Source organism: Eutrigla gurnardus (assembly GCF_963514095.1).
Source record: "Eutrigla gurnardus genome assembly, chromosome: 18".
Classification (NCBI taxonomy): Eukaryota; Metazoa; Chordata; class Actinopteri; order Perciformes; family Triglidae; genus Eutrigla; species Eutrigla gurnardus.
The window spans coordinates 21,141,903-21,160,497 of NC_139929.1; the positions used below are offsets into that span (position 1 = coordinate 21,141,903).

The 18,595-nt window shown below is 44.4% G+C and overlaps 1 protein-coding gene across 1 annotated transcript in view; it reads left to right on the forward strand.

Annotated features, from left to right (window-relative positions):
• The first annotated feature begins 1,596 nt into the window (after positions 1–1,596).
• The window catches only part of vopp1b (VOPP1 WW domain binding protein b), a 32,358-nt gene continuing 15,359 nt past the window's right edge, over positions 1,597–18,595 (forward strand). The window contains exon 1 of the mRNA XM_084033835.1: positions 1,597–1,879. Coding sequence (XP_083889961.1) covers positions 1,829–1,879 — 51 coding nt within the window. The 5' untranslated portion in view covers positions 1,597–1,828. The remainder of the gene's footprint in view (positions 1,880–18,595) is intronic.

The following is an 18,595-nucleotide window of genomic DNA, read 5'->3' on the forward strand; positions in this document are numbered from 1 at the left end:
ACATCTGAAATGTGATGAGGTCGTACTGTTTTTGTGTGTCATGAGCCAAAAAAACAGGCTGTTATCTTTGAGTGACATGAAGCAGGATGAAAAACATATTTCCTATCGACCCAGAACAGAAAAATCAGATCCATCTTTCAAAGAGACATTTCTCCATACAGTAAGTGATTCACTGATGGGGGAGGTTTTTAATTGATTCCTTCATTGTTTTAATCAATTTTCTTGATAAAAGTCACACCTGCAAAAGGTGTGATGGATACAAATACAAAAGAAAATATGATAAAAATACAAAGTGTCTGCCACATATACAGATTATAAACGACTGCTGTATGTGTTATGTGTCTCGTTCACATTTCAACAAAGAACTGTGAAGATATGAATCAAACATTTGTATGAAGGTTATGACAAAATGCGCCAATTCTCTTCAGTGACAAAATCCTCTTGGAGGTGCCGTTCATCCATCAGCTGGCTGCTGCTGCCTCCTTCCAAAGCAGCATCATAAATCACTTCATACACAAATGGAGATTACAGAGACAGCGGTTCCATTTTACATGAGCAGTTGAATCTCTCGGCTACTTTCATCTGTGTAGGTTGTTTCATGTGTATTTTTGGTACGTTTGCTTGTAAGCTTTTTTTCTTTGTTTCCCTGTCCTACATTAGGCCTGTTATTGATACTTCAACCTGCTGTATTACACAGTGAGAACTCTCTCTCTCTCTCTCTCTTTTATTAAAACTGTCTAAATTGTGAAGATATGTATATATAAACTGTATATATTCTCTTCTTTGTCACAGCTGCTTGGGGCAGCTCAGGTACTGTCCATGGTGCTGAATGTGGAACATCCCTCCGGTGCAGTGAAACATAATTTGACAGTGGAGAAAACAACACAGAGCCCTCTATAACAAACTATGAGTGAGTCACCAAGACTACAACACCATCTTGTTGCTATCTTGAAATGTTTGCAACCAGTGAAGGAAGTGACCATATTTGGACTGTGGAGGAGCGACGGGTGGATCTGATGAACACAAGCGGCAGAGCAGCACCCTTACTGGATCTGGATCCATCTGGATTCTGGTGTGAAGCTGTGGTAAAGTGTTAAAGTCATCTTAGTAGCTAACTGAATAGGTAGCGTGGTAGTGACCTGTCAAAGCATCCCCTGCTTTCTGGTCTGTTGGACTCTAAATGGACCATAATGTACTAAATCAACATCATGCTGGATTGAAGAAGACTTGAAACTAGAGATTGAGACCATAAACTCATGTTTACAATGTTTACTGAGATAATACATCAAGAGAGAAGTAGGACCATATCACAGACTTCTACACAAACAGAGAAGAGTCTCCCCCCCTGGTGGCCAGTAGAGAGAATGCAAGTTAAAGGCACTTTACTTCATGGCTTCACTTGCATGAGCTTTGTCGTTTTTAATTTATTTATTCGCATTTTACGAGACAAAATGACTAAATGTGTAAATATGGCAAATATGTATCTCTCTTAAATAGGCCTACACTAATAATAAAACACTGTGTGTGTGTGTGTCTCTCTGTTGGGGGGGGTGGGGGTGGGGGGGCGTAAAGGGGCGTGGAATGTTGGCTATCGCAGGCTAATGCAGTTTCCCAGCGTGCAATTAATCTCCGTATGTCTGAGCGTCTGACCGTCACCCGGTTACCTTCATCCGTGCCGGCTGAATCTCATCCCTGGCCGTCTCCGTTAACGGGATGAAACCGACATTGTGATAAAGGAGCATCTCCTTCTCCTCCTCCTCCTCCTCTTCCTCCTCCTCGACTCTGTCTTCTCCACAAGCGGAGCTTCCACTCTCCCTCCGGCGGAGAAATGAGGAATCCACTGGCCGAGTTCGCGCTGACATTCTGGCTCTTTCTAGAGGTGAGCGACGCCGCCGTTATTCTCCCGAACCACGGTGACGTTTCCAGACGTTTGACCGACGAGCCGGTCCGGTCCGGTCCGGTTCACATGACACCGTCGTCCTTTGAGCGTGTTTGATGTGTTGTCGGAGGCGCATCGGTCTGCTAGAGAGCGCTATTCAGAAGTGATATCATTGAATGTCCTCCCCGTAGCGGCACGATGAGCCGTTTACATGCATGGCGGTTTCTAACTTCGGCATGCAGCTGACCTGAATGTCACTATAATGTCAACTTCCCTCCAGCATCTCCGTCCTGGTGGGAGGACCGGATGCAGAGAGGCTGGGGAGAGGAGGGGACATTTTGACGATGAGACCACGCTGAATGAGTGCTGAGATGCCAAGTAGTCTACCTGCGTTTCTGTCAGCCTTTGTCCTTGTGCCCGGACCCGGGAACCACTCACCCGGTCCCCGGTCCCCGGTCCCCGGGCCTCTGGACTCGGTGGAGGCAGCAACAGCATCCACATGTAGCGATGATTCATGTCTACTTATTTGTGTCAGTGCAGGTTTATAAGTGCTGTCATGAAGACGTGTAGATGGATGTGCTCACACACACACACACACACACACACACACACACACACACACACACACATATATATATATATATATATATATATATATATAAAATATATTGATATCACTAGATATCTATCTATACATCTATGCAATCATATTACATTAGAATACATTAGAAATAATGTGTTATAAATGTAAATGTGCAAATATGCTACTGTTATGAAAATAACTGGTTATGAAAGTTCGCACATATTATTCAGACCTCGATGGGTTATCCTCTTTTTTTTTGACACCATCAAAGAGTTCATCCCTTCTTTTGGTGCCTAACCCGTGCACTTTGACGTCTCGCAGTCATGTGAGGGGGGATGTAAGGAGCATTTAAGGAGAGCGAGGGGACGCCGGTGAGCTCTCCTTTTATTTTACAGGCCTCTGAAGGGAGCACAATGTGGTCACGATCCCCACTCTTCCTGCCGGTCCAGTAACGCTGACATTCATGTCTATTCATGTATTATTAATTCTCATCATTATTATTTCATTTCATTCGGCTGATTTGGAGAGCACATCCATTTTGAATGTGAGCAGGCGGCCTGGGGGACCAGAGGCCCTGGACCTCGAGTTGGGGCCACAGAGTTCACTTTGATAAGTGCTTCTGACAACTTGTACATTTGCATTGAAACGGCCAATGTTTTGTTTTGTTTTCAGCGGCTTTGATCAACAAAAGCTTAAGTGGTCTGGTGTCTCTGGTGGTGGAAGAGCGTCTGAGAGAGCAATTAGACTTCAGTGCAATCATGAAGAATGAGCTTCAACTGTCTCAGGGAAAGGCAGCTTCATTTGGATTCTTTGGGGTTTCATGATCTCTATAACACTCATGATCAGTCCGCTTTCTTGGGCAAAAGTTATACACACCAACAAATGGATGGAAGGGGATGTTGTAAAAATGTCACGTCACCATTATGGCAATTATCATCAAAATATGCTTAGAACTCTTAAGCAGCGTCTTCTTTTTCTGTGACCATCCCTTTTAGCGAAACAATGGAATAATCTTGAATGATGATCATAAATCACAGTCTTCCTGCATGAATAGAGAATAAATCGGGCTCTTTTTTCGGCCAATAATTCACCACTCACAACTTATGGTTGTGAGTGTTTTTATATTGTGAGAATCTCCTATATCTCGGCCTCATCCCTGGATGATCTCTTGTCATGGGTTGGGTTTGGGGGCTGATGGACTCCTCATTCACTGATGTGAGAGTCAAAGAGCCACGCAGGACTATATCCAGTTTAAAAAAGACACACACAGACATAAAGGTGCCACGTGGAGTCTTGTAAACAAATAAAAGTGATGTTTTCACCATAATGCATGGTTAGTCATGGTGTATTGTGGTAGACTGGTTTCCTGTCCAGGTGTACTCTGCCTTCACCCAATGACAGCTGGGATCGGCTCCAGGCCCCCAACGACCCTGAATTCAGGATAAGAGGTAGACAATGGATGGGTGGAGTCATGGTGTGTGTGTAGTGTGAAAACAGTTTGTACCAGTATAGCAATACGGTTTAAAGGAGGTGTTTGAGCACAAATACACAAGGTCAACGTGCCACAACACCCCATGCTGCTGCTGCTGTTACTGCTGCTGCTGCTACTGCTTCTGTTAAAGCAACACTTAAGAAGTGTTCCTCTTCGGTCCCCCTACAGGTTGGAAGCGGAATTGTCCATTACTGCCGTTGTAAATAATTTAGCCTACCGCAGCCTTCCGTTGCACGCACGTAATTTGTTTGTATGCAGAACCGGCTCTGGAAACGATGAACGGTTTGAACGATGTCCAGTGACAAGGTAGAGTAGCTAACGCCTTAGCTAAGATTAGCTAACATGAGCCATAGCGATAGTTACATATATATTAGCACAATAGCTAACGCCTTAACTAACATGAGCCAATAAAATAATCGACAATGTATTGTACACAGATGCACACTGTTGGAAAAAAATGATTACCGGTATTATTTACAAGTCCAGCAGCAGCAAAGCCAAGTCACCATCCGTCTTGCATTTTGTAGCCTCCTTCAGCTCTCACCAACGAGTGTGAGCCGGTCCGATATTCACTCTCGTACGAGCTCTTTCTTTGTCATGCTCCCGTTTTCTTTTCTTCGCCTCATCGGACATTATACTCCTCCTTTTCTTTGCAGGCTCTGCCATGACGCCAATTTAAAAACTACCTAGCTGCAAGGTATCTTACTGCGGCTTTATGCTGCGGCTGCTGCAGCTAATGCTGCTGCTGCTGCTGCTGCTGTTAATTCTGCGGCTGCTGCAGCCTAATGCTGCTGCTGCTGCTGCTGCTGCTGCTGCGGACAACAATCTCTAAGAGCAGAAGCCGAGCTGAGCTGCTCAGGGTTCAACATGTCTTCTGTACAGGAACTCCCCGGTCTAACAGCACCGAGCAGAGTGTCATTTTCAAACCCTCGTTGCGTGGGTTAAGATTAGTGGTGGGACAATATATCGATATATCATGATACTCCCTGCTGTGATACGTTGATACACTGGCCCCAAAAATCAATATTTGTATTTATTTTTTATTAAAATATGCAGGCACTATTTAATGATTGCATGCATTAAGCCTGTTACCATTTTGCCTCTCCAGAGTCACAACTTTATGACTCCTCTTGGCCTTTTGCCAGTTTATGGCTATATTTGAATGATGGCACACATAGACATGTTCAGTCAGTGTGTGTGTGTGTGTGTGTGTGTGTGTGTGTGTGTGTGTGTGTGTGTGTGTGTGTGTGTTAAAGAGGGACTAAGCTAAGACTGCACCACAATGCAGTGAGTAAACACAGTATACGATTAATTCCTGCTTTTGCCTTTTCACTGATATTTCTTCTCCTGCAGACACAGATATCGTCATATTGTAGATGATTTCTTGCGATATATGGTGTATCGCAGAATCGCATCGTGATATCAGTGTTATTGTGGCAAAATATTGTGATATTATCATACTGTTTGGCTGGTATATTTGTGGAATGTCAGATCATTAATGATGTGGCGTCTTTTTATTTCAGAACGGGGGAAATACGTATATTAAAAAAAACAACAATAAATATATATTGTCCACTATGTAGTCTTCTATATAGTCCACTATGTAGTCCTCTATATAGTCCTCTATATAGTCCTCTATATATTCCTCCATATATTCCACTATATAGTCCTCTATATTGTCCTATATAGTCCACTATGTAGTCCTCTATATATTCCACTATATAGTCCTCTATATTGTCCTCTATGTAGTCCTCTATATAGTGCTCTATATAGTCCTCTATGTAGTCCTCTATGTAGTCCTCTATGTAGTCCTCTTGGACCTGGAGGTTACTGATGTATTTGGATGAGGTTATATGGATAAGCTGATATTCGATGTGAAGACTTTGGTCTCTTGGAGGCAAGAAGTGTTCAATACTAATTTCTCTGCTTTCAGTGTGCTCCCTCCAGCGTGTGTGTGTGTGTGTGTGGTTCATAGGCGTTGACGTCCTTGGTTTGTCAGATTGCTCCCTGTGTGTGGTCCTGATATTAGAGTTACTACTTGGTCAGGGACCATGTGACTAGAGATGTTCTGATCCATTTTTCCCCTCCCAATACCGATACCAGTGTGTTAAAAAAAAAAGAAAAAGATCATAGCCTGCATGACTGTGGTATGATTATCATTGTGGTAAGGCCTGGCTCAGGTTAAACCCTTTGTAAAACATGAATCAATACAGCAAAGCCATTTATTTTTACATTTATTTTTAAATAGAACAGTATAAAACAGTAGTGCAAATTTGCAACACTCGTGCCAGCCCTTGAAATTGAGTCTTTGCATATGTTGCACATGGCTGAAGGTACGTGTCCACAGGCAGCATTATTTCCACGCTTCCCATTCATTGTCTATGTAAGAAGCCGTGCAATGCCTTCGCGTCGTGGCGACTTTCGAGAGACGGTGCTGCCTCCCGCAAGCTCTCGATAATCTTTTAAACTGACCGTTGTCGATCTAAAATAAAGACAGATTCAGCAACTGCATAGTTTATATCTAGCATAAAATGTCTTTAGAAACACATTTCGTTGAACTATTTCTGTAAAAAAAGAGAACTTTTTTAAAATTCTCCTGGTTCTTGTCTGCATGAGAAATACGAGATGTGGCGTGTGAACAGGTTGAAATGCGTGTCTCACGCCCAATGCACAGAGCCCTGTGTTGCATGTCGCCGTCTTACTGGTGGGAACATCCACTGTGAAGTACTGCCAAACCGCCAACATGATGCACTAACATTAGCAGTATCGGAGGCATTTCTGAAGCTGGAATCGGAACAACTCTACATATGACACATGTTGTTGTGTTAGAATCTCATTTGTTTGTGTTGATTTTGTAACTTTGGGAAGGTGTGTGGTTTCGTCCCTTCCTCACCCACCATCATCATCATCATCATCATCACAGCCTGGATGTAAAGAAGCGTTACTGGTTTTAATGCTGCCACTTGGAGGCACAAGACAGTATAACCCTGAAATGAACCTATGTAACACTATTACACTTACTGTATCTCCCAAAGCATTGTGGGACTTATAGTTCCAAGCTTAGAGCAAGGTTATCTTCTATAAGATAATACATCTGCAGTAAAAACCCTCAGCAGCTGAGTCGTATTGTAATTCCTCACCTGCAGAGCTCTGTGAAACAGCCTCTGCCTTCTGCCTTTGTTTCACCTTGAAGCCGTGCTCTCTGTTTGACCTCTCCAGGCCACCGTATCCCTCCGCATGCTTGTTGTGTGCAGTCATCCAGTTAACGAGCAGTCCATTCCCACACTTGAAAGGATGGTTTCCGTACCTGTAATATAATTGCATTTTCATGGAGCTGTACGACCATGGTTTGTTTTTCTCTCCTCTCTATTCAACAGAGGCTTTGAGATTGGATGACGACACATAGCAGCATCATGACATTCTAATGTTTTATTACGTCATATGATTTCCTTATAATTTAAGAATGCTACGGCAGCCTCACTAATCACCAAAAGAAACAAAATGTAATTGCTGTGTGTGAAGCTTGCAGCCTTTTCCTCTGTGAAATGAATGAATGAGGGAGTGAATGTGAAATATGATTCAACCGACGGTTCAGTCCAGTTCCAAGAGAGCTGACGTCGAATCAGATCTTCTTTTTGTTGTTACAGAATTAAGAAAACATTTTTAATAATGCAAATCATGACAATTCCAGCTTTGGAACTTTTGCTTGAAATCCAATCTGTTCTATTCCTGCTCTTAAAATGTCCTGAGATTACTTTTGTTGTGATATGACACTATAAATAAATTGTCATTGATTGTCTCTTTAAGAGCCCCTCCCTAAAAAAAAGCCCAGGTTGCTCTGATTGGCTTGTGAGAGAAATATGGTGCACCTTTGCAAAAGGAGGTGTGAATGGGTGAATAAGCCCCCTCGGATGGAGGGCGGTGTTTTCTAATGAGGCTTGTGGAATCACATGTTTTCTGATCAGCCCTGCTCAAAGCCGACTGCTGTCTTATTTCACAGTCTGTGGGCTGCGGGACACCACACTGATGTGCACAGGCTCTGAAAAAGCGAGGTTTCTTCTGCCGCGTTGCCTTGAAAGCAGCTGAACACGTAGCGCCTGCCATCGCTCCGCTCCGTGGCTGACGGCTGATTGTGTTTCATTTGGACATGAACAATGCGTCTCCATTTTACAAAGCTTCTCTGCAGCTCTCCATGAAAACTAATGACTGATGAATGTTCTTTGTGTGAAGCGTTGGGCGGCTCTTTTCTGCCCTCTGCTGGACGACACTGACATAATACACCGCTTTGTCTTCTCTGCTGTGATCTGATTTGTGGCTTGGCCATCGAAGGTATAAGTGGATGGATGAAACACACGTCATCCAAAGCTGCAGTCATTACAGTTACAATAGCTCAGCAGTTTTTCATGAATCATGACATGAATGCATACAGAATCAGAAATGGATCTAACAATGTGTATTGTATTTGATTTTACTCCTTCATTTAGACGCTTTAAATATTCCATAAACATTCTGGTTTCTAGAAGGTGGTTCTGCTCATTTGCAGATGAAAATATATCTATCTAACTTTTCAAACCTGACCTAAATGTTTTGTTGAGTCCTTTTTTTGTACTATTTTTTGTCAGTGCCATCCTGGTGATATTTCATGGGGCACAAAAGTAGTTTACAAGAAAAGTCTTCAACACCCATGTAGTTAAATGGAGCTTTTACTTTGGCCTACATCTAAAATGTACATTTTCGTTTCAGTGTACAGTGTACAAATACATGTACATCTTGTACACAACGACAGAAGTACATTCTTCCTGCTGCTCTGCTTTCTCGCTCCTCCACTTCAGTCCAACCACACGCTGATAATCAAATGATGCGTATTGGCGTGTTGCTGCTAGCTAATGGCAGAGGCGTCTGTGGGTCAGTGCAGATCAATAAGACAGGAAGGATGGCCGACGGCAGGAAATGAAGAAAGGAGTGGAATCAAGGCGTGGAAGTGTTTTCATGCCGGGATATGTCCTGATAAGTCAACAAAGCGCTCATTATTACAGAAGCACAACGATTGTGCAGCAGCACTGAGACCATGAAGACGAACCAAACGACCTGAAGTTCAAGACCATAAGAAAACATGATCCTGCTTTGTGTGTAACGTGTCGGCAGGAAAGTGTTGCAGAAGCTAGAAAGAGTGAGAAAGTGATGGCAGCTGTTCAGGTGACTTTGAAGGCCCAGCAGCGTTCAATAACGTCTGACGTTTCACCGCTTCTCCTTTTACCAAACTCACCGATAGTATCCTGCAACTTCAAAGGTACAACACAGCCTGACACACACACACACACACACTCTCTCCTGCCTCCAAAGCTTTCATGTGTGTTGTCCAACCATTTGAACTATCCCCCCCCCCCAAATGTCCTTTTAGCCCAAACCCATCTGAGCTGCTTTTAAAGCAGGGAAGCACATTGTGTGGTTGCGTAACGCTCGTGTTTGTCCCGCTGGAGAACCTAGGGACGTTTTCCTCCGCTCTCAGCACTTTCACTGGGCTCTAATTGGAGACGGACAATGAACAGAGCTGGACGGTGACCACTGCTGGCAGAGTGTTGGGGGCGGGTTTACAATTAGGTCCACACTAATGGAGACGGAAAGTAACGAAGTCAAGCATTGTGAAGTGAAAGCTGTGCCATTGTAGCTATTGTGTGTATTTCTCAATTAGAAATAGAATTGTGACATTGTGTATGAGCGTTGCAGTCTTGTTCTATTTCCAAGCGTCTATTGTACTTGGTATGCCGATGACCTCATCCTCCTTTATCTCGCCTACGCTCACATCCAGCCAGCCAGAGGTGACATTGTTAAGTGAGTCACATAAAGGCTAATGCTGGCCAGAATGTGGTGGAATGAGAGCGAGGAGCTATTAGGTACTGAGGGGGATTGAGAGGGAAGATCCAGCCTGGCTGTTTTATAGGATCTGCTTCAGTAGCACTGAGGCAATCTGCTGGTGCAGTGTGTCAGATCTGGTGGGAAGTTCAGTTGAAACATTTTTAAAAACTTTATCAGCAGAATGTGAAGAGGTTACAGTGTTGACGTGTCAAAGACGTAGTATTGTGTTGCAGAGAAAGCACAGACGTTTTTAAAGAGCATTCGACTTTAATCTGTGTGAATATCACTGTCACTTTTTTCTAGTATGGAGGCCGATATTCAGCATTGTTATGATCATCAGTTATTTGATCCAATAAATGAATTCCTTTTTTGCGCTGCTTTGGCTCTGATGCAGCTGCAGTCACTACTCTGGTCTATATTTGATTCATTTTAACTTCAGGGAACTATTTTAGTTCCCTGAAGTTAAAATGATAAAATTAAGTTATGTCATTTGTTCAACTTCATAATAATGCAGCCGAGAGCTCGCTGCACTTTGTTCAGATCATAATAGTTCTGTGATAAACACAAATGCTTTAAGGAATTTCAACAAAGTTTTGTGTTAAGAGTTTGTGTTATTTTTAAGTTGGACACATTTTCACGCTTTTTTTTTTTTACTGCAGACAATTATGGGTTTCCAATGTCGGTTATCTTCTCCTAGATTGGTTATAATCGGTTTTGGCCCTGAAAAAGCTGTATGGAACGCCCCCTAGTGTGGAGCCACCCTAGCAGAGGATCTGTTGACATTAGTGTTTATTGGATTAAATCCAGCAGAAATGAGAAAACAACTTGTATTTTCATTCAGTCATCCAGAGACCGTTTTGCCAGGAGGAGGGCATGCAGCGGCAATGGGCTTCACTTAGCGGTTAGCATTTAGCATTCAGTCACAGCGACGGGAGTCACAGCGACTTACAATAAGTACATCTGTCGAAAGAAAGAAACCACTGCAGACACATCAGTAGGCGGCCTTGCGGAGCCGTCGCACAACACTCGGCTCGCCGTCGGCCCCACCATGGGAATATACTTTACTGAATGAATGTGTTTCCCAGAGGATGAGCCCTTCTAATTTGGAGTGCAGTGTTGTTCCACCACTTTGGTCCAGACTGAAATACCCCAACAGCTGTCGGATGAATTGCCATGCCAGATATGCAGGGTCCTCAGATGATGTGTTTTCCCTCTCGGGGCTCCAGAGGTGTGGACTCAAGTCACATGACTTGGACACGAGTCAGTGAGAAAGTAATGATACCACAGATCATTTGGTTTGTGTACAAAATGGTTTACAGCATGCCAAAATAGTGGGTTGAAAATAACAGACGGAGATGCCAATGGCATTGCATTTGTTGAAGAAGTCATTATGATTTGTGAAGAACTCCAACCTCCAGGTTTAGAACATATCGCCATCATTTCAGCTGCTGTTGTCAAATATCTCTGCATGTATGGACCCTTTTACAGTTGGTGAACAATGATGAGATGTGTGAGTGTGCACATGCAGTGTGGCAACACAAGTAGGGAAGAAATGTCCAGATGTGTGTGTGCTGTATGGGTCGAATCCATTAGCAAGTGGCTAGAAGTTTCCATGTGTTTGGTGGAGAAACCTAACGTGTGACACCAGCGAGACGTTACGAGCACACAAGTCACTAGATGATCCAGTTGTCTATGTGCTCATGTACAGAACATATAACAGTATACTGTGTCCCAATTCAGCGTCCATCCTTCCGAGGCTACAAGGCCGTCACTTTCCGGGATTCAGAGGATCCGCTGATCTGAGTCGCAGTGACAATCAGAGGTTTGACTTAACCACAGCAGTAGGGCACGCTCACATGCACTGAAGCATTTATTGAGCATTATTATTTATAACACACACAGGGAGGGTGACTTCTCTCTCTGCTCAGGTGGACATTACTACATTATCTTTGCATGGACTCTGAATGTTAAATAAAAGTCATTTAACCAGTGACCGTGTTGTTTTTATCTTTTACTATCAAAAATAACATCAGTCAATAAACATCTCATGGAAATGTGAATTACAAACAGCCCTTTCGACAGTCACAGACCACAAAAACACTCCAGTGAAACTATATACAGGTATGTGAAAGGGTATAAATAAAACAACAAAAAACAGGAAAACAAAGGGAACTTAGAGTCTATTTACAAGAGTGTGAGGTACATAACAGAGTTTATGAGAACAAAAAAGAACTCAGAAAGAAAACAGAGGAGTGACCGTGTTAACTGGTGACTCCATGCGTCCATAATTGCTCGTAGTGAAGGCAGGTGTCCTTGTAAAAGCCTTCAATCCATTTTTAATACACACTCATCTGTGTTTTATTATCTACGCCAAACCTTTACATAAGATACTAATAGCAACACGGTCACTCTTTAAACTGTGATTCTGTACAACTTGAGTGTGTTGGATTATCTGAGTCGGACGATTGAGCCTGAAACAGACATTTAGATGCTGCTGAACGTTTTAATTCTACGTTCAAAGCTTCCAACTCTTCTGGACGGTTGATGCATCGGCTGTCGGGGTTTATGGAGGAGTGGGGAGGGGAGCATGAGTTGGCTGACACCCCGTCCCTCAGATGACAGTTGAAGGTTTGATGACATACTTTCTGTGAGGGCAACATTTCCCACCAGCAACCAGAGTGATTGTTGGTGTAGATTGTGTCAGTGAGAGTGACTTTGTTAAACTCTCTCACTGTGTTTGTGTTGTGTCGGTGTCACAGTCGCCTCCTCCACCAGACAAATCACCTCTTGTGTTGCCATGTTGGGAACCTCCACCATGCTTCACTGCAGCGCTGCTCTCCAGGACCGTTGTGTCCTTCTGGGCTCGTCTTTATCAAACTGCTCAAAGGAAGTTTTGACATAAGTGAATTAAAGATGTAAAAATCACCTCTCTTCACTTACAAAGTTGAGATTTCATCACAAAGGTATTTATGAAATGTTATCACTTATAGTCATGAGTAAGTCGAGAAATGAGCTCTGCTGAGAACAGGCTGTTTCTGTGCCTGCACCTTTAAATGCTAATGAGCTCCGTCTGTCATCGCCTACTTGGAGACGATGCCGCTTACGCTAGCCGTAGCACGCACAAATGTTTACATGGATGTATCGCTATGGCTCGCCTATGTGACTCAGGTGAAGTTGCTGGTCCCGTATGGTTGGGACAGATCCTTTTACGAGGGTCAGTGTCGAGGCAAAGCCAGCTTTGTTCTGACCCTCGTAACTGAAGCAGTCCGATGTGAAGTGGTTAGCACACACATACAAGTGTTGGGGTAGTAGCAGGAGCAGATTTGGTTATCAACAGCTAATTATTAATGTCAATATGATTATCGATATTAATAATTATATTTAATATATTATTGTGAGGGCTGCACGATGGTGTAGTGGGTAGCACTCTCGCCTCACAGCAAGAGGGTCCTGGGTTCGATTCCCGGGTCGGCCCGGGTTCCTTCTGTGTGGAGTTTGCATGTTCTCCCCGTGTAAGCGTGGGTTCTCTCCGGGTTCTCCGGCTTCCTCCCACAGTCCAAAGACATGCAGGATGGGGATAGGTTCATTGATGACTCTAAATTGCCCGTAGGTGTGAATGTGAGTGTGAATGGTTGTTTGTCTCTCCATGTTGGCCCTGTGATAGACTGGTTACCTGTCCAGGGTGTACCCTGCCTTCGCCCAATGACAGCTGGGATCGGCTCCAGCCCCCCCGTGACCCTGAATACAGGATAAGCGGTAGGCAATTGATGGATGGATGGATGGATGGATATTATTATGATATAATCATGAATAAACGGGGCACCACCCTGGGATCAGGGAAAAGATAACCAAAAACTGTATTCAGTCTCAATATAAAGGTTTTATACTCACATGCCAATCATCGTGATCATTGGCATAGAAGCATAAAAACAATCGAACAATTAAAAAGGCGTGAAATTCGAGCACTAGCCTTCACAACCTGCTTATCCAGTGACATATACACAACAAGCACAAGAGACCGCTAGTTATAATATATTATACAACAGGTAGTTCCGACCGGTCCCAACCGAGCAATTTGATTGGACAAGAGACGTTCCATGAGTGCTGATATACAGTATAACAGCACTGCGACTTTTTACAGACATAATCACTCCGCTGTACGGGCGTTCTAATAACCGTTATTAGCTAACGTTACATCAGCTGTTAAATAGCCTATCTTACGGACCTCAAACCTGACTCATTCATACTGAAAAGTGACGACAACGGAGCAAAATATTTCACAATGTCGTTCAATGAGGAAACAAAAAATCATAAAGACCCGCTGGAGAGAGACAGAGAAAACCGGAGGGGCGCTATGTACGAGGAGCGAGGAAATGCGCTCTGCCCGATACAAAGTAGCGGCGGACACAGAGCAGAGCCTATCGCTCTGACACAGAGTAGCGAGCTTGTGTCTAGGAATGTTTATGTACTGTATATGTGTTGTCTGGCAACAGCCTTGTCTCCCTTCAGTTGCGGAACTATTTGTGTGGCGGAGCCGAATGAATGATTACTTAACAAACATATCATAATCTCTTGTTTCTTATTACTGTTAACTAATAAAATGTGCTCGTAGCACTGTTGTATAAAAGCAATATCACACGAGAGGGAGTGCTGTTGTACTGTATATCAGCACGGTGTGATTATTTGCGGCACTCGGCCTGCGGCCTCGTGCCTACGACCGAATCACAGCCGTGCTGATATACAGTACAACAGCACTCCCTCTCGTGTGATATTGCTTAAATAAGATTGATTAAAATCAGTAATAATGATCACAATCAATAATACTGCAATTAACAAAGCCTTACTATCTAACTACCTAACACACAAAGCTAAGCTAAACAAAGGGAGAGACACACGTGGAGTGTGTGTGTGTGGGTGTGCGTGCGTGTTTGTGTGTGTGTGTGTGGAGAGAGAGAGAGAGAGAGAGAGAGAGAGAGATGGCCAGGCGCGACCACCAGATGGAGCTATTCCTCACAGTGTTCAGGGGCGGAGCCACTGACGTCAGATAGAATCACGAGAGAGGGAGAGAGAGCGAGAGATGGCTGGGTACAGCCACCAGATGGAGCTATGTCCTTAGCATCCGGATACGGAAACAGCTGGCGTAGGACACGTGTGGGGGCGGTGTATGTGTGTGCACATGTGTGTTAGCCAGAACAAAGAGAGAGAGAATGCGCGCGTAATACACAAAGGATCAGTAAGCTATTACCATCATCCGTGAATGAACTGGCGTTCGTTCGGCGGGACCCCGGTCCTTTAACTGATGGTAGATCACTTACTGAGCTCGTGAATGTGTCCGAGGTTGGACACGCACTGTTACCGAGATGAAACCCAGCGGCGTGGGTGCACAATCAGCATTCAACACAGACACAGAAAGCAACGGACTCGGCGGTCCGTGATCAAAACTTAAAACACGTTAACAAGAATTACAAGCATATCCTACACTATCAAACTTATGTCTCTGCCCAGACTGATAGCCTGTTACTGGTGTCGTTGCGTAGGCTGCGAGTCCGTCCCGGCGATGACGGGCGGTGGCGGTAGTTCGTGAGTCCCCGACGTCAGCGGGGGACGTGATGAGTCGGCTAAGTCCAGATGAGAGCGGGGCGTTTTTCCTCTCATTGATCAAGCTCGAATAAAGAAAACAGTTCATGTTTCTTCCTTCCGCGGGCAACAATATAATCGAACGCTTGGCGATTTAGTCAGCTGACTTCAGACAGGAGCGGGGCTTCCGGTTGGTCGCTGAAATAAAGAAACCGTTTGTGTTTCTTCTTCTGCAGGTAAACATAGGATCGCGTGGTTGTGGCGATCTCTCAGGATCCAAAAACGAGTAAAAGAAAAGGGGCGAGTCGCGGAAAACGGGGAAAAACAGTCTGTCGCTCGTCCAGCGAGTTTCGGGAGAAGACTGTGGCCTTGGACAAAGGAAACGCTGCAGACGTTATAAGCTGGCCTCCTGTTGCAGCGGTGTGCTGCGGTGGACGAGTCCACCTCCTGTTGCAACGTGGTGTTGCGATGGAAGAGAGAGTTCTTAAGGCGGCGCCGGTTTATATAGCTCACGGCTGCTCCCGGGGAACCCCTGGGGTACCTGTGGTTGTCAGCCAATGGGGCGCCAGTTGTGTGACGTTGCACTTCGCACCTAGGTGAGAAGTGAAACTAAAATGGCGGTTGTAGTTTTTAATCCCCTTTGTCCCTTTGTTCTGACCGCATGTGGAGGCTTTTGTAGGCCGCATTGTGTAGTCCTAATGGTGAGCTCCCAACACAAGCTAACACGGACCGTAGTCGTCACACTGTCATTAAAAATGAAACGCAACCACCGTCTCTTCTGTTCTTCTGTAGCTGGGACAGAATATAAGCACTCATGTTGATTTGTACAACCAACAACAGAGCAATCTGCGTGTCTGGGCGACGACATTGTGAAACACCGCTAGTTCACTGCTGTCTCACCGCAGGTCACACCGAACTTCACCTCGGTGATGAACGCCCCCTCTCGGATATCTCCGATCATCAGAGGAGTTCGGCCGATGCAAATGACTCCCTTTGTTACTTAACGACGGGAGCTGAATCTGAGGGGCCGTCCAGACGAAGCGAAACAAACTTTTTTTCTCCATTTTGCCTTGGCATCGTAGAAAATCCGCGTCCAGACGAATCCACTGAAAACGTCTCAGCGCGCTGTAGTACATATTCCAGGCCCTTATGCGGCGCTGTTTCTGCTACAAAAACGCAGAAGAAGAGACGGAGCTTGACCAGATGTTTGCCATTGCTATGGCAACACGTAAGAGTTACGGCTAATCTCCATCCGACCACCCGATCAATAACCACCCATAAGATGACAATTTGGCCCGTATAAATAAAACCAACAATAAGCACCAACAGCCGTCACCCTAAGGACCTTGACGAGGCGTTGTCACACCTTGGGATGGATTAATTAGACAAATAAATGCCTACAATTATGGGAAGTTAGCTAGCGGTTGTTTGTTAGCATCGTAATAAAGTAGCATATCTGTGACTTTTTTCCCGGAATATCGCCCCCCTCTCTCGGCTCCGTTTTTTTTCTTACAGTGGCCCTGATACGCCGACGTACAGACGAGCAGAATATCTGCTACGAGCATCGAGGCCGCCGTTGTTGTTGTTGTTAGGAGACGTCGCGGGGGAAGAAGTCAGGCTCGAGGGTCGGGCCGATGACGTCAGCGTATTTGTTTTCGCCGTCCACACGAAAACGAACACGAAACGGAGGGGTGCCGTTTTTTTCTTTTCCACCTTCAGAGCTGGTTTCAAAAAAGTGCGTTTTCACGCCGCGAAAATGCCGGATTCGTATGGACAGCCTGTAGGAGCGCCGTTGTACCAGTAGGGGGGCTGCAGAGACCATGCAGGAGTCACTTGTTTTCTTCATTCTGGGAGTTGACAGGCTCAAGGAGGACAAGTTTATAGGTGTAGAGACCAGAGAAAACGTGTTTTTCATAATATGGGACCTTTAAGATGTTACTTCAGTTTCTTTGGAATGTATTTTTTATGGAATTTATTAGAGAAATAAATAACAAAAACCTTAAGTTGAGTTTGTTGCCTTCACTATCCATGCTGCAGCGGTCGTGAAGCTCAAAGAGGGTCTTGGACGTGGATTGTTAGTTCAATTCAATTCAATTACATTTGATTTATAGTGTCATATCACAACAGAAGTTATCTCAGGGCACATCGAGCAGGACTAGAACACTCTCATGATTTTCAGGGTCAATACATACAGGTCCCAACATCCCCATCAGCACGAGTTACAGCGACAGTGGCGAGAAAAAACTGCTTCAATAAAGTTTTAGGCAGAAATCTGGAGCAGACCAGGCTCCTGGGTTCCATCTACATTTGGTGTTGGTAGTAGTATTAGTAGTCGTAGTAGTACTAGTACTAGTATTATTAATAGTAGTTGATCTAGAGGCGGGACCTTGATCTAGAGTATTAGTAGTTGATCTGAGGCGGGACCGGTTGATGCTGGCAGACAACTAGTGACATGACACAGCACATAGCTGTCACTCAAACAGGCCACGCTCTCAACTTTGCCTAAATTTAGGCCTTAATATAATCTAAATGGGTGAACTATATTTAAATTCAGCCCTGTACAGTTGTAAAGAATGGGGATATTAGCTTTGGAAACCAAAAACCTTTTTTTTCTCTCGCCAAAGCTCCCGACTGGAGAGGAGAAGAGCAAAAACATCAGGGAAGAAAACCCTGAAGTGTCGTTCTTTGCTCTTCCTTCAATGAAGAAATACTCTCCAGTTCTGATGGAACGGCGGCCATCCAGGCAGCATCCTACGGTTCTGACTAGTGATGCCGGAGCTGAAGTGCCTTAAACCCTGCTGGTGAATGCAGAAACACCATTGTTGTGTTGCTGGAAAAGGCGCACTGTGGCACACATCACACATGAAAAAAACCCGCCCGTAGCTAGTAGCTCCTCCAGGATGCTGATTATTCTGGACGCTACGCATTACTTGAAGCCTGACTGGGTTTGTCATGTGATCGTGTGATATCGAAAGAATATAGCTGCCGTGTAAAGTAAAAGATCTTTAGTGCCGTGGAGCATCTGTAATCTGTTATTTAACACACTTTTTGTAAAGAATCGGCTCTATCTGACATCACAGAGCTACAGTATGTATCCAGTTGCCACGGATACGTCACGGTAGTAAAACGAGTGAGGATGCAGCCTTACGTTGTTAACCGCTTCACTGAGTTACGTTGTATTCCCAGAGTGCTGTTCCTCTACACCACC